General features: G+C 45.7%; 2 protein-coding genes and 1 non-coding gene across 7 annotated transcripts in view; 2 read left to right on the top strand and 1 right to left on the bottom strand.

The window, feature by feature from the left end:
• Positions 1–7618, bottom strand: part of UNK (unk zinc finger) — a 33374-nt gene extending 25756 nt beyond the window's left edge. Inside the window, exons 1-4 of one of the 5 annotated variants that reach the window (XM_040456433.1) lie at positions 7403–7515; positions 3403–3657; positions 2936–3100; positions 2751–2827 (exon numbers count right to left, since the gene is read on the bottom strand). In XM_040456433.1, the coding sequence (XP_040312367.1) occupies positions 2751–2827; positions 2936–2944 (86 nt within the window). In that variant the 5' untranslated portion in view covers positions 2945–3100; positions 3403–3657; positions 7403–7515. Of the gene's footprint in view, positions 1–2750; positions 2828–2935; positions 3101–3402; positions 3658–6438; positions 6992–7402 lie in introns of those variants that run through there. The other 4 variants (XM_040456434.1, XM_040456435.1, XM_040456437.1 and 1 more) reach the window with 4 other exon arrangements.
• Positions 7619–11543: 3925 nt separating this feature from the next.
• Positions 11544–14892, top strand: H3-3B (H3.3 histone B). Its single transcript, XM_040456442.1, has 4 exons — positions 11544–11674; positions 12129–12266; positions 12370–12523; positions 12618–14892. Exons 2-4 carry the CDS (start codon positions 12139–12141, stop codon positions 12744–12746), a joined length of 411 nt encoding a protein of 136 aa, XP_040312376.1. The 5' UTR covers positions 11544–11674; positions 12129–12138; the 3' UTR covers positions 12747–14892.
• An 8050-nt stretch (positions 14893–22942) lies between these two features.
• Positions 22943–23054, top strand: LOC121018156 (U6 spliceosomal RNA). Its single transcript, XR_005785052.1, has one exon. It is a non-coding gene; the product is annotated as a U6 spliceosomal RNA (small nuclear RNA).
• Positions 23055–23659: the final 605 nt, after the last annotated feature.

Raw genomic sequence — 23659 nt, 5'->3', positions numbered from 1 at the left:
CAACTGAAGTAAAATTTGAATGGATATGGAGAACAGGAGTATACTGAAGACAACGATGACCCACATGTGCCCTAAGAACTGAAAAACCTATTTAAAAAAATTTTTTTAACGTATATTTATTTAAGAGAGAGACAGGGCGTGAGCGAGGGAGAAGCAGAGAGAGGGAGACACAGAATCCGAAGCAGGCTCCAGGCTCTCAGCTGTTAGCAGAGAGCCTAATGCAGGGCTTGAACTCACGAACTGTGAGATCATGATCCGAGCCAAAGTTGGATGCTTAACCTACTGAGCCACCTAGGGGCCCTCTGAAGAATCTACTTTAGTGTAGATGTAGCTAAAGATGGCACTTGGTTAAGGCTATTGAAGGAGGTAGCAATGAAACTGAAAGCAGTAACTTGGGCTTGTCAAATATTGGTAAGAATGGCACATATGCTGTGCTAAATGCCATGCGCCATTTTAAGCACTTTACGTATATTAACTTAGACCTCGTTAACTCCACAGAGCAGGTACTGGTATCCTCAGGAAACTGACATACAAAGGGGAACTCACTTGCCTAAGACACAGCTAGTAAGTGGCAGAGCTGGCCTTCAAACCCAATCAGTCTTGCCCTGGAGTCAGTACTCTTAAACACCATGCTGTTAACTCTGCTTCCCTTAAATGAGCTAGAAAGAAAAACAAGAGTAACAGCAAATATGCATAAGTGGACTCTCCAGAATCTGTTCAAAATATGTCAGGAGATTTTGACAGGCCATAATTATAATAACCAAAAAATAAGTTACTAAAAATAAAAATCAGGGTGCCTGGGTGGCTCAGTTAAGCATCCGACTTCAGCTCAGGTCATGATCTCGCAGTCCGTGGGTTCGAGCCCCGCGTCAGGCTCTGGGCTGAAGCTCAGAGCCTAGAGCCTGCTTTGTGTTCTATGTCTCCCACTCTGACCCTCCCCTGCTCGTACTCTGTCTCTGTCAAAAAGAAATAAACATTAAAAAAAATTTTTTTAAACATAAAAAAATAAAAATAAAAAAAACAAAAATGTTAACTTTAACATGCTCTACTAAATATTTAGTAATTACCTTATGTATTCATTATAAAATACCTTTTTAATTTTTTTTAAAGTTTATTTATTGGGAGAGAGAGCACGCGTGCACAAGTGGAGGAAAGGCAGGGAGAGAAAGATATAGAAAGAATCCCAAATGGGATCCCACACTAACAGCACGGAGCCTGATGTGGGGCTCAAACCCATGAAATGTGAGATCATGACTTGAGCTAAAGTCTGATGCCTAACTGACTGAGCCACCCAGGTGCCCCCATTATAAAGTACTCTTAGTTCAATAATAAAATTTAAGCTTTAGATTTTTTTTTAGATAAGAAAATACAGGTACAGTTTTCTAATTTGTCATGTTTTGACAGACTAATTTACACAAATCCTAATATGGCAGGCTACCAAATACCTGGCACTTCTAAGCGGTGAAAGTTACATCAAAAAGAGATAGTAATGTTCTTACCAAAATGAAAACAAAACAAAACAAAAAACTTAGGTATAAAAACTAGTATTTAAAACTTTTAAGTCACAAAACACAAAGCCAAAAGTTTTCATCACTTCTTTCCTAAGTGTAACTACCTCTCCTCAATGGGGGTAGTTTTGGGAGTAGGCCAAAATTTCTGAGGAAGATGGGAACGTGGGCCTTTCCCCTCCTCGTCAGAAGTCATTTTGTTAAAACTTACAGTGGCCGTACAATGTTTCAAATACTAGGGGAAACAAATGAGTTCACTTAAGAACACAAAAAGCAAACGGTGATATAGGTGATATAAAGATTAAGGGAAGGGAAGAAACATTTCAATAAGCTCAGATATGACATGATGATACTGTCACAGGTCTGAGTATCTTCTTTATCTCCTAAATAAATTGAGCCCCCGACAGGAAAAAGATCACCTCACAGAGAATGCTATGAGATTTTTAAGTCGCTAGACTCCTTTCCATCTTCTCCTCCTCATCAGCTCTTGATACTGCTGTCAAATTCTACACACTGGCAAAGAAAAAAGGGGTGAAAGTTGAGGGATTGTATAGAGAAATAATAAAAAATTTGTGATTATTTGAACTAAAATATTATAGCTATTAATACAATTAAAAATGCCTGAAACACATGGCCTGTCCTTAAAGAAATGTCTATGTGAACATTAAAACAACCATAAAGTACCTGAGAACGTTATTCATTACTTTTCAGCAGAAGAGCAACCTTCTCTTCTACCTCCCACCCACTTTGTTCATTTTTACAAAGGCACTGGGAAAAACGTGCTTGCTCCTTATAATGGCTGTCAATTCAGAGCCAATTTGAAGTACAACTACCAACAACTAGGAGTCTCAAACTTGCTGAGTATTCACTTCTCCACAGACTCAGAACAGGGGGGCATTCACCTAGAATGGATACACAGGGACTCAGCCATTGAGAAGGCTGGAAAAAGGGCACCAAGGAGCTTTTCACAAACTGCAGGCTTTCCCATACCAAACGATGCTGCCAAGCCCTGATAGGCCATATGAGCCTGATAGATTCTTATATGCTGGTTTTTAACCCTTTTTAAAAAATAATTGAGATATAATTTACATAACATTAAAAATTCACCATTTTAAAGTGTATGTCTCAGTGGATTTTAGTATATTCACCATAATATAGAACTACCACCACTACCTAATTTTAGAACATTTCCATCACCCCCAAAATAAACCCCATACCTATCATCATATGCACTGATTTTACCCAAACTTTCTCCGCAGATATTCTGTGGCCCATGCAGGTATTTTAAGATGGCAGGCTGGGGTGAATCTACACAGTATCTATACGATAAGAAAACAAAAAGGCTACTGAACCCAAATTCTTGGCATTTTTAGCAATCAGACTAATGTAATTTTTATATATTGTCTAAGAATGGCAGAGAAACTTACATTCAACATCCATCTTCACATAACACATTAGTGTGCCCCAAATTCATCCAAGATGTTAAAAGAAGGGAAGACAATCTACTAGGATTAGCCACAACTGTCCATAGTTGCAATTTCAAAATACAGAAGATGCAAATGTGGGAAAACCTCCTTTAGTATCAAGCATAGCTGGATTAAAACAAAACAAAACAAAACAACAACAACAAAACGAAAAACTTAATCATTAAGCAAATACTGCCCCGTTTGGGAAAATAATCCCTACACCAGTCCAGTATTTAAAGTAATGTAGCTTTAAATGCAACCTTACTTTTATCATTCTTGTGACCTAGAGCCTCTCCTAATGAGAAAAATAACCTTTAGGCAAAGGTCTGGCAGGAAAGCCTGCAGATGTGTGGTGCTCAGGCTGCTGCAGGGCTCTTATTACCTAAGTGAGCTCATGGCTTCTAAGACACACAGGAAGGAGACCTCACCTTCAGGCATCAGGGTGTTGAAAGCGGGAGGAAGTAGGTCCACGAGGGTGTCTTGCTTTTGTGCACTTATCTGGGGTGCTATTTCCAGAGAAGGAGCTCCTTTATAGAGTGTGCCCATGATGGATTTCTCTAAGTTGCTCTCAGAGTTGTCCAGCTGCCCTCACCAATAAGTCAGTCTTTGTAGGTTGATAGAAACCACCAGTCAAAGCAGATGCAAATGGATTGTGGGGAAGCCTTCTTTAGTATCTAACATAGCTGGATTAAAACAAAAAAACTTAACCATTAAGCAAATCTTCACTTTAATCATTACTTTAGATCATAGCAAATATCAACTAGGTGCTATGCTTGACTCTACCCTTAGCATGGGCACTTAATTCTTAATGGGGATATTGTGGGCTTGACTGATGGCCACAACGAGCTCTTAATTTTTCTCCTGTAAGAAATTAGTTCTACTTGATAAACAAGTAAACAAGATACAGAAATATTTATCGGTAATTTAACTCATGCTTGCTGAGGTTGCTTAGCAACACTTCCAGTGACTTCTGTTGCACAACAAGTCGTACTCTCCTAATGTATTTACAATTTTATTGCAATTTGCAATAATGATTTAAATACAATTTCATTTCCTGGATTTTCCAAAACACAGTCAGATGCAATCAAGTGAAGTCATGACATTTATACAATGTATAAATTAACAAATTTGCCTCAAAATAGTTATGTATGGAAATACTGCTACGTTATCCTTGTTTAAAGATGCCCAGGGAACAGTCCTAAGTTAAAATGACACGTGGCTAGATGAGGTCATAAAGCACTTATCCTCTGTCTACCTATAAGAAATCACCCAGTGGCCAGAAACTCCAAGAAACCGTCACTGAACTAGAATTTCATTTTCCTTTACCCCAAAGGTATTAAGAAGTCTGAGAATCAACTGCAGGTGAAGGAATCCAAAAACGATCTAATGTCTTCAAGGCTTACAACCTCTTACAGGGACAGAATAATGAGTCAGAAACCCGGTTATTTTGGAAGGCAGGTTTTTTGGTGATCTTTCAACAGTATACTTTTCCTTTTTATTCAACTATATACTTTTAATAATGTAACTGTTATACAGCAAAAAGTCCAAAGTTAGGTAAATAGTAGATACATTTTGGAACGTAATTGCTCTGAAATTTCCCATTCTTAAATCTGCCTTTATAAAATTCTACTACAATATACAAAATGGACTTGTTCTGAAAATAAAACAAATTACCTAGCAAGATGTCAAGTAGAAGAAGACTACTAAGTGCACATTATCCTTTTACTGCATGCTAATCAAATGCTTGAAGCTGTACAAAAGAGTTAACTAATATAGGCATTTTCTAAAGGGTAGGATTCCTCAAGTCTAGCACAAGTGCCTACCACACCAATTTGCTAAAAGAATTATTTCAAAGTTTTTCTTAAAGCAAGATTATCCACAAATTTAGAGAAAAAAAAAAGACCAACAAAATAATTATTCTTCAAACTATGTCACGAATAATCTTCTTGGTTTAGGAAAAAGATAGTTTAAACTCCAGGACTTTGTGGGGGCAAGACGACAAGCCTACAGAAAGGCAATATTTGTTTTTGGTGGATTCAACTGTGTTTGCCAAGATTGTCTGCCATTATGATGCATGGCACTCAATTTTTAAAAATTTTTAAAGTTTGTTCATGTTTAAGCAATCTCTACACCCATTATGGGGCTTGAACTCTCGACCTCGAGATCAAGAGTCACGTGCTCTTCCAACTGAGCCAGCCAGGTGTTCTGAGTGGCAGTCAATTTTAACACATATTTCTTCCAGATTATTGCATATCACATAATCTCAAATATCAGGCACAAAAAATACACAAAGTTAGTGTACTTTATGTCCAAGTTTGAAAAAGTAAAAAAAAGTTAAATACAGACGTTTAAAAAAACCAAGGGTCTGTATCTGTATTCCACAATGGGATCGATGCAACATAAGGCCATATTCAGATTGGTATAAATTCTGGAAGTTCATGCTTATGAGGAAGAATGTTTAAAAATGCTGGCCAGCTCAAATTTTTAAAGCAAATATTAAAATAAAAATATTCCTGTATTCTAACCCCCAGGGATAACAAATGGGTTCACCTTAAAAAAAAAAAAAAAAAAAATCAGTGCCAGTAAGGGTACAGGTGCCATCATCTGTGTGCTCAAGCTCCCTGCAACTCAGACCTGGCATGACAAGGGAATGAAGTTTTCCAAATCATCACAGCTTCTGAATGCCCATAAATCTACCAAGGAAGACAACAGATGTCCACCTCTGATTTTTGGTGATGAAAACAAACATACACACAAATGAACAGTTAACATGAAATAAAAGATGCAACACCTACAACCTCCAATCCACCCAATCAGGCTTGGGCGTTTGTTTCATCTACTTCTGTTGATTACTAAGCCACCATCAACAGCCAAGACTGATGATTACTCTGCCCTTACCCAACAAGGAATGGAAAGACAGATTTTAAACAAATGAGCGTCTATAGGACAAAAACTCAGATATTAACACTTACACAGATGTTACCTTGTTTCATCTGTCAACTCAAAATTATAAGAAAGCCCTTCCAATATAAATTCCACAGCATACTCAGTAACAACATACAGAGGTTGCCGAAACCTTACTCAACATATTATACGTATTTTACGGAAAAATATGATCCAAGCAACCACAGATTATATAAAGACGCTCCAGTTTATGTGAAATCTGCAGATTTTCAAATCAAAACCATACTGCTGCTTGACCACATCACTCAACTTGATCCGTATGCTCGGAGGTAAGAGCATTTCACCAAAACCAATCGAAGAATGGCCGAAAGAACTCCAGTAATAAAGGACCCGCAAAGCAATGGCCTCAATAGAAAAGTAATGGTTAACGTGAGTCGGACTGTAGCCAAGAAAAAGCTTCCACTCCTTTCAACCAATAGCAGGGAATCTCACAAAGAAACCAATACACTTTCTAAAACCGATGTCCCCCAATCCCAGAACAGTTTCCCAATGGGGCTTACTTCTGTGAGTGACAAACAGGAGCTCCTCCTGTCTAGTTTTAATTCTTTCTACTCCAACAGGGGCTCCCTGCGCTCGGCTCACCAGGCGGCATTACTGTGTGGCTCTTAAGGGTTTTTCGACCCCCAGGTTCCAAATCTCCAGCCAGCCTCAGGTCCACCTGGGGATCCTTCTAAACATACACAGCACCTGGGAGGCACTCGAAGAGCATCAGGGAAATTGGAAACCAACATTTTGCTAAACAGGAGGGCCCGCCTCTGTAGCTCTTTCTTCCGAGGCACCTAGCGCTAGGTGGTCGCTGAGCGTGCTTTGAAAGGACATAAAGAGGAGACGGGGACCTCCGCTCAGACACCAGCAGGTTCCCATCTCGCTGGACTCCTGCGGTGGGAGTGCTGGGGCTGGGGACACGCTCGAACCCCGTCGCCCTCGTGGCCCCGGACTCAGGCCGGGTCAGCTGTCCCCGCGAGTTCCAGCAAGAGGGGCCGCCGTACGCAACACACGGGCTTCGGGGACACAAAAGGCCTCCGGGGTAGAGTGCGCGGGGCGCCTGACAGGACCTCGCGCCAACCGTCATTCACAGCGGCCCTAGGGCTGGCCCCCAGGGCACTCGTCCTGGCCGTGTCCTGGGCTTCTTATCGCCCCCGCGAGTGCCTGAGACTGTGGTTTTACGGTCTGAGGAACAGTTAGGCCTCAAAGGCCTGGCCTGAGATGTGTGCTCTCCGCACCCCGCGCTCCCGCCTTCCCCACTCAGCGGCGGGGACCGAGCTTCCCGCCCCACGGCCCGACCAGGGGTTGGTGGCAGTTAGAGGCGGTTGGGACCGGCCCCAGCAGGTTGGAACCGGTCTGGGCCGGGCCGGAGGAGGAAGGGGGGGGAGGGAGAGGCCGCCTCGCGCTCTCCCTGCGCGCGTGACTCACGCTGGCCGCTGACGTCAGGCGTGCGCGCGCGGCGGGGGGGGCTCTACGTACGTGTAGTGCTGCGGTTTCTCGGGCTGTGCCTGCAGCACCTGAGCGGTAGCGGCCGGGGGCGCCGAGGAAGCTGCGGAGCCGCCGGGCCCGGGGCCCTTCGACATGGTCCTGTCTTCCTGCCTCTTCGCCGCTCCCCTTTTATTATTCAGTCTGCGCGGTCCGCGCCGAGGACCTAGTGCGCCTGCGCCGCGCCACGAGAACGTGAAGACCCCCCGCACGGCAGCAAGGGTTGCTGGGAGTTGTGGTCCTCGGTTCGGTAGGAATTTTACCGTCGGCAGAGGGTTGCTGCCAAAGGAATGGACCACAATACCCAGGGATCTTTGCAGACGGTGTCCCGGATGCTGACGGCCCGCCACGACTTGTGGGGATTGCAGTCCCGTGCCGTTTCTCCTTTTTGCCAGTGCGTTTCCAGTTTCTCAGAGGAGCTTTCCTCGAAACTGGACTTCCTGGAGTAGAAGGCGCTCAGAGCTACAGAGGCCCTACCGACTTCTGTGAAACAGTCTCAAGTATAATTTCATCGCCTACAGTGTAATGATTACTTCGCCACCGGAGTTAGTAGAGCTTTGGGCTCAGTTCTGATGCCTGCCCCAACAGTGTGCTTAAGAACCTGTACTGTCCGTTTTTAGCTCTGGGCCTTTGTGCTGCAGGCACCTGCAGTATTTCTCCAACATCCTTATTCTTGGGGCCGGCCTAGCTGGGGAGGCATGAAAGAAAGTGTGTCTACTAGAAGTCAGTCTTAGAAATCTTTGCTAAAGTAGCGCTACACGGCATAGTATTCCCGCGTCTTTGCTGAGGCTCTTCATAAACCTTTACCCGCCTTGAAACCTGGAACTCCACTTGGGTCCCTTCTCAACTTGACACCTGGCCTGACCAACTTGTTTCCAGTACATTAGGGGCCAAAGACGAATTTAATCTCCGTCTAGAACAGTCTCAGTTACACTGGCAAGTTGCAGGGGCGTTGAGAAGTGTCACACAGGGTCCAAAGGCAGATCTTGGGTTTGAGTAGGGGCGGGGTAATTAATAATCCACTACAGTTTTGTGCTCCGGTTGGCAGGCTATGTTTCTCGTCCTTGCTTCCCGCTAGTCCAGCGAAGTTCACAACGTGGATTTTGTAAAATAATCCATTTTTCTCTGACCTAGGCACTCTGTGAGCTTTACAAAGCTTGTCATGATGCATTGACACTTGTCATTTAACTTTGTTTTCCAGGGGCACCTGGGTGGCTCAGTCAGTTAAGCATCCGACTTTGGCTCAGGTCATAATCTCACAACTAGTGAGTTCCAGCTCTGCGTCGTCTGGCTCTGTGCTGACAGCTCAGAGCCTGGAGCCCTTGTCTGCCTCTCCGCATCTCGTGCGCTCTCTCTCTCTCTCTCTCTCTCTCTCTCTCTCCCTCAGAATAAATTAATTAGTTTGTTTTCCGTATTGAGTCTATTTAAATCCATTGTTTTTAAGACCGATTTATACATGATTAGATAGGATTTTGTTAACTAATGATTGTCACGTAAAGGAAAACATTCCCGGTAATCTTGGGAGTGACGGAGGGTGGGGTGAACGGAAAATTGTTAATGCTTAAGAATGACACATACTTATTTTATTTAGTTCCGAACAGCCTCACACCAGAAGCCAAATTGTCAGCCTACCAACTTGAGAAACTGGTATTTCCCAAACAGGCCAAATCAACTGTTTAACCACTAGGGGCGTGTGAAGATAAAAAAAAATTCCAAAAGGACAAATAAAAGTTGTAGTATTGCTTTAACCCTGTTACTAAATCCAGGTAATTGGTTTGTATGTTATTCCCCAAATTCCCGAGTGTGATTTGAATGAAGAAATACAGTTCATAGCACTAGGCTTTCAGTAAGTGTACACCATAAGCTTCAGAATGAGTGGGTACTGGTAAAATTGGGAGATGATATCATCCAAACTGCTTTATTTACAAAAGAGGAAACCGAAACTTAGAGAATTTGCACAGAGTTACTCAGCACATGGCAGAACAAGAACTAAGTTAGTAGCTTACATGCTGCATCACTTGTACATTGTTTTGATTGTATAAACATTTTCAGTTCGTCCCCATTTCCTGTGTTCCCTTTTCTGCCCCGGTACCAATTTAGGAAAAAAAGAAATCTGTATAACCGCCCGAGGAAGAAAGACAAACTATTTTCACTAACCATCCTTTAAATGGATAAATGTAAGTCTATACCTAGCTTCTCATGGAGCAATTTTAGTTCTCCTCTGGTAATTAACAAAACTGCAAAAAGAAAAACAAAACCGGAGTGTCTGTCCTCTGGAGGCTTGGGACAGACAGGATTCTGGATCTTTTAGAAAATCCTTGGAACACAAAAGGATTGTTAACCTGAGAGCCCATTTCTTCTCCAGTACATTTGGGCGGTCAAAAAAAGTTAACCCTTGCAGGGTATTTTTCTGGTTACATCCTAGATCATTCGACGGTTTTCTATGTGGGATCTAACCAGTACCTTGATTCTTGGCTTTACGCAGGTTCTGAGGACAGGGCGAGAGCCTCCATCTTGGTTTCTCAGCATCACATGAATGAAACAGAAAGCTTAATTTTTCCCCTACTGTAAATTTTGGGAAGAATGCAGAAATTAAGGTTGACCAAATTGTCGCATAAAAGTTTAGGTATGTGATAATTAAATACAAATTGTATCTGTTAAGATTGAGAGGGCTGAAATGAGAGGGATTTGATACTGGAGATTGGGTCAAAGCCATTTTTGCCATACCTGATTTTTCAAATTGTGCATTTTCCCCCTCACTGTTGATACTGAGAAGAGACCTTCAGTGTCACAAGTACATTTTTGAGGTATTTGTCTTTATGTACACTAATTATCTGGTTAACATCTACACATACTTGGTTTTGCTACCTTTTATTTTGGTAAATTTAAAAATATTCAGGGGTGCCTACCTAGCGCAGTCAGTGGAACATGTGATTCTTGATCTCAGGGTAGTGAATTCGAGCCCCACGCTGGGTGTAGAGATTACTTAAAAATAAAATCTTTGTGAAAAAAAATTCTGTGAAGCCAGAGTAGGAACAATGGAGTAAAATGCCCAAAGCTCTATTTCAATTTTCTGAGCTTTGTTTGGCTGGTCTTAACCTTAAGCCTGCGTTGATATTTTATATACCTGTGTCATCAGGAGAACTGAGTATTACAAAACATCAAAGACATTTATTTAGGCAAAGGTAGGGATTACCATTTTTATACATTTGTCACGTTTCTTGAAATATCTACCAGAATATACCATTAAATACAAGGACACATATTTAATTTAGTTTTCTTTATTCTTTATGGACATGCAAATGCTGTTCTAGGACTATTCCCATTCTGGCTGTAGTCATTTCATTCAGTTGAATTACGTTATTCAAAATATGCTGTTAGTAGGTTACTTCTTAAGCATGTTGAAATTACAATGTAATGTAATTTGTGATGGTCTGAGAACATACAGAACAGGAAGCATAAAATCATTTATTGACATTTTTCTTTGTATCTACTATTTACTCCTACCTACACCACCAAACAAAAGAACTGCCTTTTGATTAAAATGTATATGCGTGATGTCTAAAATACTTGGTGATGTAATATGCTTTGCTGAATTCTAATTTTTTACACTGTGTACATAACTATCAAAATGTGAAAGTAAATAATCACAGGGAACACATTTTATTTTACAATGGAAAATATTTGCAAAAACTTCCTTAAAGTAACTTCTCCTCCTGCATTGTATTAGCGAGATGCATCTATGGTTAGGCTCCTGCCCATCCCGTACCCTTAAGCCCTGATAGAGACCAATGCAATTCATTTGCATTGACTTTCTATTGTAGAGCTTTGGAACCAAGGGAAGGATCCAAACATAGCTTCATTTTATCCAATCAGAAGAGCCGCTTCGTGCTAACCTCTGATTCGCCCATTCCTCTTTGCATTCATCCAATCATCAGGCCACTTTAACAGCCAATCAGCGGCCTAGATACCCACCAATCCGGGAGCGGGGCCGAAGCACGGCCTTTGTGTCGGGGATGTCAGCGCGTCGGCGAAAGCTCCCGCCAATAGAAAAAGTCGTTGGTGTATGCAAATGAAGCCCCTATGACGCAGAGACGCAGCGTGAAGCGTGGGTATAAAAGCGGAGGCAAAGGGGGGGCTTGGAGCACAGAGCGGTTTGGTCGTTCGTTGGAGGGTCCTCTTTTCTTTGCTCGGCGACTGCGGCTCTTCTTTGGGGAGCAGGAGCGGCGCGACGATCGGAGAAGCGGCCTAAGACTTCGGCGTTGGGTAAGTGTTGGCGGTTTTACTCTTTGTTCGAGGCCCCGGCAGCCGTTGATGCCGCGGGCCGCAGCCGTTGGGAACGGAGCGCTGGTCGGTGCGGGCCGCTCGGGCCGCTGGTGTCGGGTGTGGGGCCGGGAGGTTTTCCCTTGGGGCTTCGTTCCGGAACCGCGTCTCCGCCTCTTTCCCGGTGGTGATTCAGAGGTCCCGACGCCGGGTTCCGGGCAAGCGGGGCCTCCGCCCGTCGAGGAGGGGAAGTGACTCCTCCCCGCGCTCCCCCTCCCGGGGGAGGCCGCCGCCGCCGCTCCTCGCAGCCTGAGTCATTAGGGGAGGGGGAGGAGGCGGCGGCCCCGGGCCATCTGCCGCGGCAAAGAGGCGGAAGGGCAGGGGCGCCGAGCCCGTCCTATCCTCCGCCCCCGGGAGGCTAGCGCCACGGCCCGAGAGTCACGGGTGTCTTCTTTAGGTAAAAGAAAATGGCCCGAACCAAGCAGACTGCTCGTAAATCTACGGGTGGGAAAGCGCCCCGTAAGCAGCTGGCCACTAAAGCCGCCAGGAAAAGTGCTCCCTCTACTGGCGGGGTGAAAAAACCTCATCGCTACAGGTAGGCGAGTCGGAAGGAAAACAATGACCCGGTGGCGCGCGGCCCCCAAGCGGGAGCGCTGTTCGCTCTCGGGGATCCGCTTACACTCTCCTGCCCGCTGCAGGCCCGGGACCGTTGCGCTTCGAGAGATCCGTCGTTACCAGAAATCGACCGAGCTTCTGATCCGGAAGCTGCCTTTCCAGAGGTTGGTGAGGGAGATCGCCCAGGATTTCAAAACCGATCTGAGGTTTCAGAGTGCCGCCATTGGTGCGCTGCAGGTAAGACGAGCGTGGCTGGAGTAGGGTCGGAGGGCTTCTGCGTGGCTTCTCGTCCTCGGAGAGAGTTTAATGGTGTGGCTCTTGTGCTCCACAGGAGGCCAGTGAAGCGTACCTGGTGGGTTTATTTGAAGATACTAATCTGTGTGCCATCCACGCTAAGAGAGTCACCATCATGCCCAAAGACATCCAGTTGGCTCGCCGGATACGGGGAGAGAGAGCTTAAGTGAAGGCAGTTTTTATGGTGTTTTGTAGTAAATTCTGTAAAATACTTTGGTTTAATTTGTGACTTTTTTTGTAAGAAATTGTTTATAATATGTTGCATTTGTACTTAAGTCATTCCATCTTTCACTCAGGATGAATGCGAAAAGTGACTGTTCACAGACCTCAGTGATGTGAGCACTGTTGCTCAGGAGTGACAAGTTGCTAATATGCAGAAGGGATGGGTGATATTTCTTGCTTCTCATGATGCATGTTTCTGTATGTTAATGACTTGTTGGGTAGCTATTAAGGTACTAGAATTGATAAATGTGTACAGGGTCCTTTTGCAATAAAACTGGTTATGACTTGATCCAAGTGTTTAACAATTGGGGCTGTTAAGTCTGACCATACATCACTGTGATAGAATGTGGGCTTTTTCAAGGGTGAAGATACAAGTCTTAACCACAGTGTAACTTACAGTTTCCTTAAAAAAAAAAAAAAAAAAAAAGTAAAACTGGCAGCTATAGAATACACTATGTGCATTTATAATAGCTATTTTATATATTGTAGTGTCAACATTTTTAAATTAAATGTTTTACATTCACATGTGGTGGGGAGTCTTGTCATTAAGGTGTGTGTAATTTAAAGTCCAGTTGGTTTTCTCCTAACTAGACTGCACTTGTTTTCATGAGAGTAAACTGCTTTGCAAATTATACCTTGCATAAGTCCTCATTCTACCACATGTTAACTAACCCTCTAGCTGATTAATGCAAACACTAAGGGGGGGATTTTATTTATAAGGGCTCTAGAATATAATACAAGTTATTCACACCAGCATCATCTGTTACTAATATTCTATACTAGTTAGTGCAGCTTTTCTTTGTGTTGTGATTGGTCTCATAACTAGGTTTTTTCTCTACAAAGAGGAAACCATACCGAAGTTCTTTTCCTTGTGGAGTTTGTATTATAATAACCCTTAGAGTAAACTTGCTGTGGGAGAGGGGCACACAACTCCAGCTTCTTGAACCTCTGCCAGTTAAGGTGGTGTCGGGTTAGGTTACATCTGATACATGGTCCTGGAAAAATCACTTTATAGAGGTGGCCTTCCAAGTGGTTTTAAAAACTAACCTTCTATTGAAGTCTTTAGGTCAATTATGTATGTTGACTAAATTTACAAATAAACTTGTTTATTCAACGAAGTGTCAAAAACCTACATTGAATATACAGAGAAATACATCCATTATTTAGGTTCTTTGTATCTTGAAGCTTGAGCTTGGTCTATATCTGGTTTTGCTTGGTAGACAAACCATTTGTATACGAAAATAATGACGAATTTCCTTAGACAAGTCATTTCACCACAAGTACAGAGTACCTTGGTTTAAGTCACTTTTTCAGTATGAAGCTAGTTTAATTGACCAGTGATGGTCCACTGTAAGCTTGTTAGTATCTAGATCTAGTCAGCAAGACCATGGGCACAACGGCCACTGGTCATCAGATGAGCATTTTGTGTGTTTGAAGCTAGTAGCTATAGAAAAGATAGTTGTGCCCTGATAAAGTAGCTTTTTTAAAAAAGTTTGGGTTAGTTTCACATTCAAGGGGCTTATGAAGAGATGCAAGTTAGGATACATAGGCTTGATTCTTGGCAGCTTAATGAGTCTTCACGAGGCACTGAAGGTGGAAGGGTGGAGTCCAATAACTGCTCTGGAGCAGTGACTTCCCAATTCTGATGATCTCAACATTGTTTCTGAAGGACGTTGCCATCTTGGACATGGGAATGTGCTGTGGGGTGCCTGGCAGTGTCTGAGTAGTAGACTTAACTATGGTGATGTCCGTCCGTTGAGTTTACTAGTTGTGATAACCCAAGTGGAGTGAAACTTGACTCTTCCCCAGTACAACTTGGGTACATCCTGATGTAGACGTTTGTGGGTTTTATTGGGCAGCTTGGAATCTTGCTGCTTTAAATAGTGCAGCTTGTGCTTGCACAGTGTGCATGAGCATACTTGGCCCAGTAGTCGAAAGTATCTTCTGGTTCTAGGAAGCTGCCCACACAGGATAACCCTGGGTTTTAGGTGATGGAACAGAATCTGTAAGGAGAAAAGCAAAAGCTGGAGCTGATGAAGGTATCCTGTGCCCTTGATGGATGAGACAAAAATAAAGTTTTTTGAAGTTGAGATTATCTCATCTTGTTAATGGTCTTCATTTGAATTGATAACATCTATTTCACAAATAAAAGTTTTTGTGGGGAAATGCCCGGAAAGTTTGCCTTCTGACTCAGCTGGGGGGGGGGGGGGATGCATTCAGAAAGGACAGGCAGACCCCCTTTTGAAAGGTGTCACAGTTTGCTCAAGACTGCAGATTTATGCCTGTTGAGCCTGTGGATTAATGGTGCATTTCTTGACTGTCGATGGATTTGATTAGGCCAGACCCGTTGAGGGCCGAAGTGCCCGCATCCTGCACGGGCTCTGACTACCAGGAGATTTTGAACCAAGCTGTTTATTGCCCTTGTCCTGAAGCCCTCAGCCTGGCCAAAAGCCAGGTCCACCCTGGTGAGGTAGCCCGCATTGCTTTTCCTCCACACCTGCTGCTCCTTGCATTCCCCTTTTTCCCTGCTAGGCTAATAGTAATTATGGACCTGTGGGCCCTTGTTTCTAAGTCTGAAATAATCCCTGCTTCATCCTTAAACTGGTATGTGTAAAACCAGATGATTTACTCAACATGTAGAAGTTACACTCTATTTACAAAATTTAAGGTGGCGGGGTGCCTGGGTGGCTCAGTCAGTTGAGCGTCCCAACTTCGGCTCAGGTTATGATATCAAGGTTCGTGAGTTCGAGCCCAGCATCGGGCTCTGTGCTGACAGCTTGGAGCCTGGAGCCTGCTTCGGATTCTGTGTCTCCCTTTCTCTACCCCTTCCCCTCTCGTGCTCTGTCTCTCAAAGATGAATAAACGTAAAAAAAAAAAAAACAAATGGGCCCCTGGGTGGCTCAGTCTGTTGAGCGTCCGACTTCAGGTCATGATCTCACAGTCCGTGAGTTCGAGCCCCACATCGGGCTCTGCTGACAGCTCAGAGCCTGGAGCCTGCTTCAAATTCTGTCTCCCTCGCTCTCTGCCCCTCCCCCACTCATGCTCTGTCAAAAATAAACATTAAAACAAAATAAAAACTGCAAAGTTTAAGGTAGTATGAAAACAGAGGCAAGCACTTCAAACCCAACTTACTTAAATATATCTTAAGTTTCCTTGTTTATTTTTTTTAATTTTTTTTTTTTAATGTTTATTTTTGAGACAGAGACAGCATGAACGGGGGAGGGTCAGAGAGAGGGAGACACAGAATCTGAAACAGGCTCCAGGCTCCGAGCTATCAGCACAGAGCCTGACGCGGGGCTCGAACTCACGGACCGCGAGATCATGACCTGAGCCGAGGTCGGCCGCTTAACCGACTGAGCCACCCAGGCACCCCTCCTTGTTTATTTTTTGAGAGAGTGCAAGTGGGCCAGGGACAAAGAGGGGGGGGAGGAGAGAGAGTCCCAACCAGGCTCTGCACTGTTGGCCAACGGACTCAAACCCACAATTGTGAGATCGTGACCTGAGCCGAAATCCAGCTGGATGGATGTTCAAGCCACTGAGCTACCTGGGTGCCCCGAGAAGGAAGGACAGATCCGGGAGAGGCCAGCAATGGCCACCCCATACCCCTTGCGGGAGCTTCCCAGCCAGGGAGGCTCAGAGTGTAGGGAAACAAGCTCTGAGCTAACTGGCTGGACTGGAAATTTACTCTTTTCCACTCAGTTCCTCAGTCATTCCTCAGCTTTCTCCCCGGGGCTCTCCCTAGCTGGCTCCTTGCAAGCACTGCCTCCTGCCTGGTGGTGGGCATGGGGGCCGGGGCCTGTGCAGCACTTGGAAAGCAGGCCCCTTCTGGATCACTTTCAGGTAGGGTAGCAGAGGGTCGACACAGTCCAGTCAGCTGTCTGCCAGTGGGTCAGCAGGAAACTTGGGCTCGCCCTTCGGTTCCCACAAGACGGGGCCAGCCTGTGTCCGGGAGCAACAGCAGAGGGGGCCAGAGAGCAGAACCTCAGGCCTGTGGCCAGCCCAGCCCGCCAACGGGGAAGGGCGAGGTGTGGCTTTCACCACACCCGTCCGCAGCTGTTGTCTCACTGGTGGTGCTGTGGTCTACTGGGCATGAGAATCTTGAGCTCCCACCCTGAGCCTCCGGTCCCCACCCCTGCCTCCCCGTCCCTTGGGTTGGGAGTGCTTCACCGTCACCCCACTGTGGCCATCACAGCCTGCTTTCCCTCAGCCCTGACACTGAGGCACCGACCGAAGAACACCGCTGAGCTGGCTGTGCCGTGCCTGGGCCCCACAGCCTCTTCCTCCCTCGGCCCAGTGGTGGTCCCACCTGCCCCTGTTGGGCATTCCTCAGGGGGAGTCCGTCCAGCTGGGCCTGGCTTTGGTCAGCAACTTCAGCACAGGCAGCTGGCCGTCTAGCTGCCTTCCTGAGGACAAGGCTAGGGGAAGGAAGGAAGGGCCAAGTCCCTGCCCAGGCTGCTAGCCCAAATCCCGCAGCACCCCCACGGAGAAGGCTAAAAATGCCCTCTTGGGCCAGATGGCTGGCCTTTTGGCTCCCTGACCCCTTTGTCACCTCTTTGTCAGCACGTGTGGGGAATGAGCAAGGTTGTAGATTGAGGTGATGCAGCTGGGTCAGCTTGGAGTTTACACAGAAGAAGGCTGTGCCGTGAGGTGGAGCCAGGGCCTGGTGTCCTGCCCCCTGGGGGGTGTCTGCTCCCCGTGGCTCTGTTAATTGCCCAGCAGCCCCCTGGCGGTGAGGGATCCCACCTGGATACCACCATTGTTCCAAGCAGGATCATGGAACTACTCTGGGATGTGCCCCTTGCCTGAGCATCAGGGGCCAGGACTGTCGGTCAGGCACACCCAGGAGAAGCATGTAGCTTTCTGCCCTGAGCAGAGGACCCTCCTCCACCCCACGTACACCATCACCCTTCTCCATAGAGGAAGCTCAGAGTTCTGCAGTCACCCTCACTACCAGGGAAGCAAGGGCAGGGGCTTTGGTGGGGCTGTGGTCCCTGGAGGGGCTATAAAGCCACACATGACTTGGAAGGGTGCCAGGGACTGGGGTCTTGTCTCCATCCAGTAGCTGCCAACCCTAGTTCAGGAATATATACAGTGGAATGGAGGGTGGGCAGTGCCCAGTGCAAGGTGCAAGAACAGATTGCTGTGGGGCGTCTGGATGTGCAGCGGTCTTCGGCTCAGGTCATGATCTCACGGTTTGTGAGTTCAAGGCCCGAGTCAGGCTCTGTGCTGACAGCTTTGGATTCTGTTTCTCTCTCACTCTCTCTCTCTCTCTCTCTGCCCCTCCCCTGCTCAGCCTCTTGCTCTCTCTTAAAAGCAAACATTAAAAAAATAAAAACATCAAAAAATAAGAAAAGGGTGCCTGGGTGGCACAGTCAGTTAAGCATCAGATTCTTCATCTCAGCTCAGGTCATGATCTCACAGTTCATGAGTTTAGGCCCCTGCACTGTTGGTGCAGAACCTGCTCGGGATTCTGTCTCTCCTTCTCTCTGACCCTTCCCTGCGTGTGCTTGCTTTCTCTTTCTCAAACTTAAAACAAAAACTTAAGAAGAGAGGCCTGCAGCCCTAAGCTGTCCCCTGCATCTTGGGAGTCTGGATTTCTCCCTGGCCATTGGCATGACGGTCATCAGCCTAGAGGACAGGAACTTCAGGGGCATGGTGGGGGCACCAAATAAAGGTAAGGCCCAAAGCTGGCCCCCCTTGGCGGAAGCATTCAAGGCCAGGGAGGGACAAGAAGCTCCTGGCGCTTTGAAGGAAAGGCCTAAGACTTGCTTGTATTTGGAGTTGTGCCTGGCGCACAGCAGAAGCTCCAGACGTGTTTGCTGACCAGCCCGGATGGCCTTGGCAGCCCACAGCACAGCTGGCTGGATCTGCTCCTGGCATGGGTGGCAAAGAATGAGCCCAAAGTCCCAAGAGCTTTGGTTACCGGCCCGGCTTCCAAACTGGGAGTGTTCCATGTAGAAACTGGGGCTCCAGTGGTCCCCGAGAACAGCTGCCCCCTCCCATCCCTTATTAGAATCTGAGCTTTGTGTCTTGACACTTCAGTAAGCAGAAGCTATAGCAGGTCAGGATGCTGCTGGGGACGGGGTGGTAGCTGAGAGGATAGGCTCAGGGTCAGCCAGGCTCAGGTTCAAGGCCCAGTTCCCCCATGTGGATGAGTTTCCGAACCCATCTGGGCTTCCCTGTCTGTAAAACGGGAATGAAAGCAGTGTCTAATAGGCTTGAAGGGATTTAATGACATAATCTGTGCAAAGCCTGGTGACTAACAATATTTGACAGCAGAAGTAAAGGGCACTGACCAATCAGAACACAGACTGGTAGTAGTAAACAACCAGTACTGCCCTCTGGCTGAGTACAGCCCCCATATCAGGGCTTACCACAAGCTCAGGGTTAGTATTACCAATAGTACAGAAGCTGCTATCATTCATGTTACAGCAGGGCAAAGGGGGTCCAAATCAGAAGATAGGCTAGCCCTCTGGAAACAACCACAAAGAGAAACTCCCAGAATGAGTGAGAGGGTGGCCATCTGCCGAGAGCAAACATTTTCAGAGAAGGTGTCTGTAGATATCAGCATGGGAGATGTGGACCCAAATCCCATCAGGGGTCCAGGCTGTGACTGCAGCAGAGAAGCGAGAGCTACACAGAGCTCAGAGACCCTCAACTGCATGAAGAAAAACCAAGTCTAAAAAAACTTTTTTGAACATTTATTTATTTTGGGGGCACCTGGGTGGCTCGGTCAGTTGAACGTCCGACTTTGGCTCCGGTCATGATCTCACTGTTCACGGGTTCGAGCCCGGCATCGGGCTCTGTGCTGACAGCTCAGAGCCTGGAGCCTGCTTGGGATTCTGTGTCTTCCTCTCTCTGCCCCTCCCTGGCTCATGCTCTTTCTCTGTCTCTCAAAAATAAATGTGTGTGTGTGTGTGTGTGTGTGTGGTTTTTTTTTTTTTTTTTAATGTTTATTTTTGAGAGAGAGAGAGAGACAGAGCATGAGCAGAGGAAGGGGCAGAGAGAGAGGGAGACACGGAATCCGAAACAGGCTCCAGGCTCTGAGCTGTCAACACATAGCCCAACACTGGGCTCAAACCCACGAACCATGAGATCATGACCGGAACCGAAGTCGGATGCTTAACCGACCGAACCACCCAGGCGCCCTGAAAAACTGAGTCTAGCAGGAAGGACCCAAAGGCTAAGAACAGCACAGAGACGGACACAGATTCTGGTAGGGAAGAGGCACCTCTAGAATGCCTGTCTTCAGTCAGGAGCCAGTTCTCACTATCGCCTGGACAGATGTGGGTCAGCAGCCTCTAGGCCTGCCTCAGCCACTGGGCATCTGGCTGGCACCGTGGTATTTCCATCACTGTGGTGGGTATCACTGGCAATTCGGTCACGATAACGCAGTCCCGTGTGACAGATGGCTCTGGCTTTGCTGGTACGAGTGAGTTTTTCAGCCAGTAGAGCAGAGGACAGACCAATAAGGGTGCCACCCCGCCCCGCTCCCGCCAACCCTGTGACATCTGGCCAGGAAAGTGGGAGCGAGGGTCAGAGGTCAGAGGCAGACTTCTCCTGAACAAATTTCATGCAACCCGCTAGATGGGCTTCAGAAACAGAGTAAACACATCTTTCAAATAAAATCAATGTTTCAGAGTTCCTCCACCGAACAAACAGGAACACTTGCCCTTAGATCAAATCCAGGTTCTCTAAGACTGAAACAATACAAAGGACGAGTATAGGACAAATGGATATGTTTTCAATCAAAATGAAACAATGGAAATAAAAACAAGGGTGTAGGCCTGGCAGGCATTGGGATCCCTCCTCTCTCTCTCTCTCCTTATTTAGAAAGCGTTCCTCCTCCATCCCAGCACTTAGCCAGAGGAGGCCGGATGGTGTCTGCCTCCCACCCAGAGCAGGAGAGCCTGGGGCTTTTATCTGGCCAATTGCACACAGGAGAGTCCACTGATGTCCGTTGAATTAATGGATGACTGATAATAACAGCAAATATTTATTCTGTGCTTACCAGTGCCAGGTGCTAGGCTGGGCACTTTATGAAAATGATCTCATTCAGTTCCTTTTTATAACCGTTGGTCGGGAGGAATCGCTAGCCCCCATTGTACAGATGAGAAACTGAGGCTCAGGTGCAGTCATCTGCCTGAGATCCTAAGAGCAGAGATTTGGGCTCAGGACTGTTGGGTGTCAGAGCTCAGGTGGGTAAAGCATTCATAGAGAAGCGGTGCCTGGTCCCCCGCGTCTCTGAGAGTGGTGCCTGGATGGGAGGCATGGTTTATGAGTTCAATCCCATTTCATCCAGCCCTAAGGGCCACTCATTGTCTTGTCTTTTGTTTTGCCTAGGCTAAAAAATGCTTTACTGAGGAGCCAAGGTTTTTTTGAAAAAAGCAGCTTTTATTGAGGGGTGCCTGGCTGACTCAGTCAAAAGAACACTCGACTCTTGATCTAAGGATTGTGAGTTCAAGCCCCACATTGGGTGTAGAGATTACTTAAATGAAAAAATAAATTTAGGGGTGCCTGGGTGGCTCAGTTGGTTAAGCGTCTGACTTCAGCTCAGGTCATGATCTCACAGTTCATGAGTTCGAGGCCCACGTCGGGTTCTGTGCTGACAGCTCAGAGCCTGGAGCCTGCTTCGGATTCTGTGTCTCCCTCTGTCTCTGGGGGGGGGGGGGGGGGGCGGCGCGCCACCGCTCGCGCTGTGTCTCTGTCTCTCTCAAAAATAAACATTAAAAAAATAAAAAACCAGCTTTATTGAGATACATTACACATATCATACAATTCACCCATTCCAAGTATAAAATTCAGTGGTTTTAGTATATTTGAAGATCTGTGCAACCATCACCACGGTCAATTTTAGAACACTTTCCACACCACAAAGAGAACTCTGTACCCTTGGTTATCACTCTTTATCCCCTCCATTTCCCTCAGCCCTAAGCAACAACTAATCTCCTTTCTGTCTCTGCAGATTTGCCTACTCTGAACACTTATGTATCTGGAATCATACAACTTGTGGTCTTTTGTGACTAGCTTCAGGCATTTACCATGCGTTCAAGGCTCAACCATGTAGTTCCATACTGTGTATCAGCACTTCACTGTTTTTATGCCTGAGAAAAATTCATTGTTATGGGCATGCCACATTCTCTTTATCCATCTATCCCTTTGGGTTGTTAACATCTTTTTTTTTTTTTTTTAAGTTTATACATTTATTTATTTTTTAGTAATCTCTACACCCAATGTGGAGCTCGAACTCATGACCCCAATATCAAGAGTCGCATGCTCCTCCAACTGAGCCAGCCAAGCGCCCTCAGTTGTTACCACCTTTTGGCTAATGTGAATAGTCCTACCATGAGCATTAATGTAGAAGTTTTGTGTGGACCTATGTTTTTTTTTTTTTTTTTTTTTAATGTTTGTTTATTTTTGAAAGGCGCGGGGGAGGGGCAGAGACAGAGAGGGAGGGACAGAGGATCTGAAGCAGGTTCCACGTTGACAGCAGTGAGTCGGATGCAAGGCTGGAACCCACGAACCGTGAGATCATGACCTGAGCCGAAGTCCAGACGCTCAACCGACAGAGACACCCAGGCGCCCCTGGACCTACGTTTTCAATTCTCTTGTGTACGTACTTAGGAGTGAAATTCCTGGGTCACATGGGCACTCTATGTTGAGCATTTGGTGGAAATGCTTAACTGTTTTCCATTCCCACCAGAGACTGAGGGTTCTGATTTCCCCATATTCTCAGCAACATTGCTGTAATTGCTATTGTCTTTCATTTTGGCCAGACTAATGGGTGTGAAATAGCACCTCATTGTGCTTTTGGTTTACATTTCCTTAATGCTAATGATGTTGAGCACCTTTTCATGTGCTTATTGGCCATTTGTAATCTTCTTGGGGAAAACGTTCAAGTCGTTTGCCTATTTTAAATTTATTTGTCTTTTTTGAGTTGTAAGCGTTCTTTATGTGTTCTTGATACAAGGCCCTTAAATATATGATTTGCAAATATTTTCTCCCATTCTGTGGGTTGTCTTTTTACTTTCTTCATTGTGTCCTTTGATGCAGGAAAGTATCTTATTTTGATGAAGTACAACTTATCTATTTTCCTTTTATCTCTTGTGCTTTTGGTGTCATATCAAAAAAGCCACTGCCGTGCTCGCTTCGGCAGCACATATACTAAAATTGGAACGATACAGAGAAGATTAGCATGGCCCCTGCGCAAGAATGACACGCAAAAAAGCCACTGCCAAGGTCACAAAGATTTATCCCTATATTTATTTCTAGAAGTTTTCAGAGGTGCCTTTTCAAATTTTTTTTTTAAAAAATTTTATTTTATTTTAGAGAGAGAGTGAGCAAACAGGAGAGGGAGGGGAGAGAGAGAATGTTAAGCAGGCTCCACGCTGAGCTTGGAGGCTCGATCCCTCGACCCTGGAATCAGAACCTGAGTGGAAATCAAGAGTTGGAGGCTCAACTGACTGAGCCGCCCAGGCACCCCCAGAGCTGCATTTTTTTTTTTTAATTGAAGTGTAAATAACATACAGTGTTATATTAGTTTCAGGTGTACAACATAATGATTCAACAATTCTATACATTACTCTGGGCTCATCATGATGAGTATCAGAGATGCATTTTATTTTATTTTATTTTATTTATTTATTTATTTATTTTAACGTTTATTATTTTTGGGACAGAGAGAGACAGAGCATGAACGGGGGAGGGGCAGAGAGAGAGGGTGACACAGAATCGGAAACAGGCTCCAGGCTCCGAGCCATCAGCCCAGAGCCTGACGCGGGGCTCGAACTCACGGAGTGCGAGATCGTGACCTGGCTGAAGTCGGACGCTTAACCGACTGCGCCACCCAGGCGCCCC

Source organism: Herpailurus yagouaroundi, unplaced genomic scaffold (genome assembly GCF_014898765.1).
Source record: "Herpailurus yagouaroundi ecotype Mexico unplaced genomic scaffold, PumYag 217, whole genome shotgun sequence".
NCBI classification, from domain to species: domain Eukaryota; kingdom Metazoa; phylum Chordata; class Mammalia; order Carnivora; family Felidae; genus Herpailurus; species Herpailurus yagouaroundi.
Note: the sequence above shows the minus strand (reverse complement) of the source record. Positions and strands in the feature narration are given on the sequence as shown.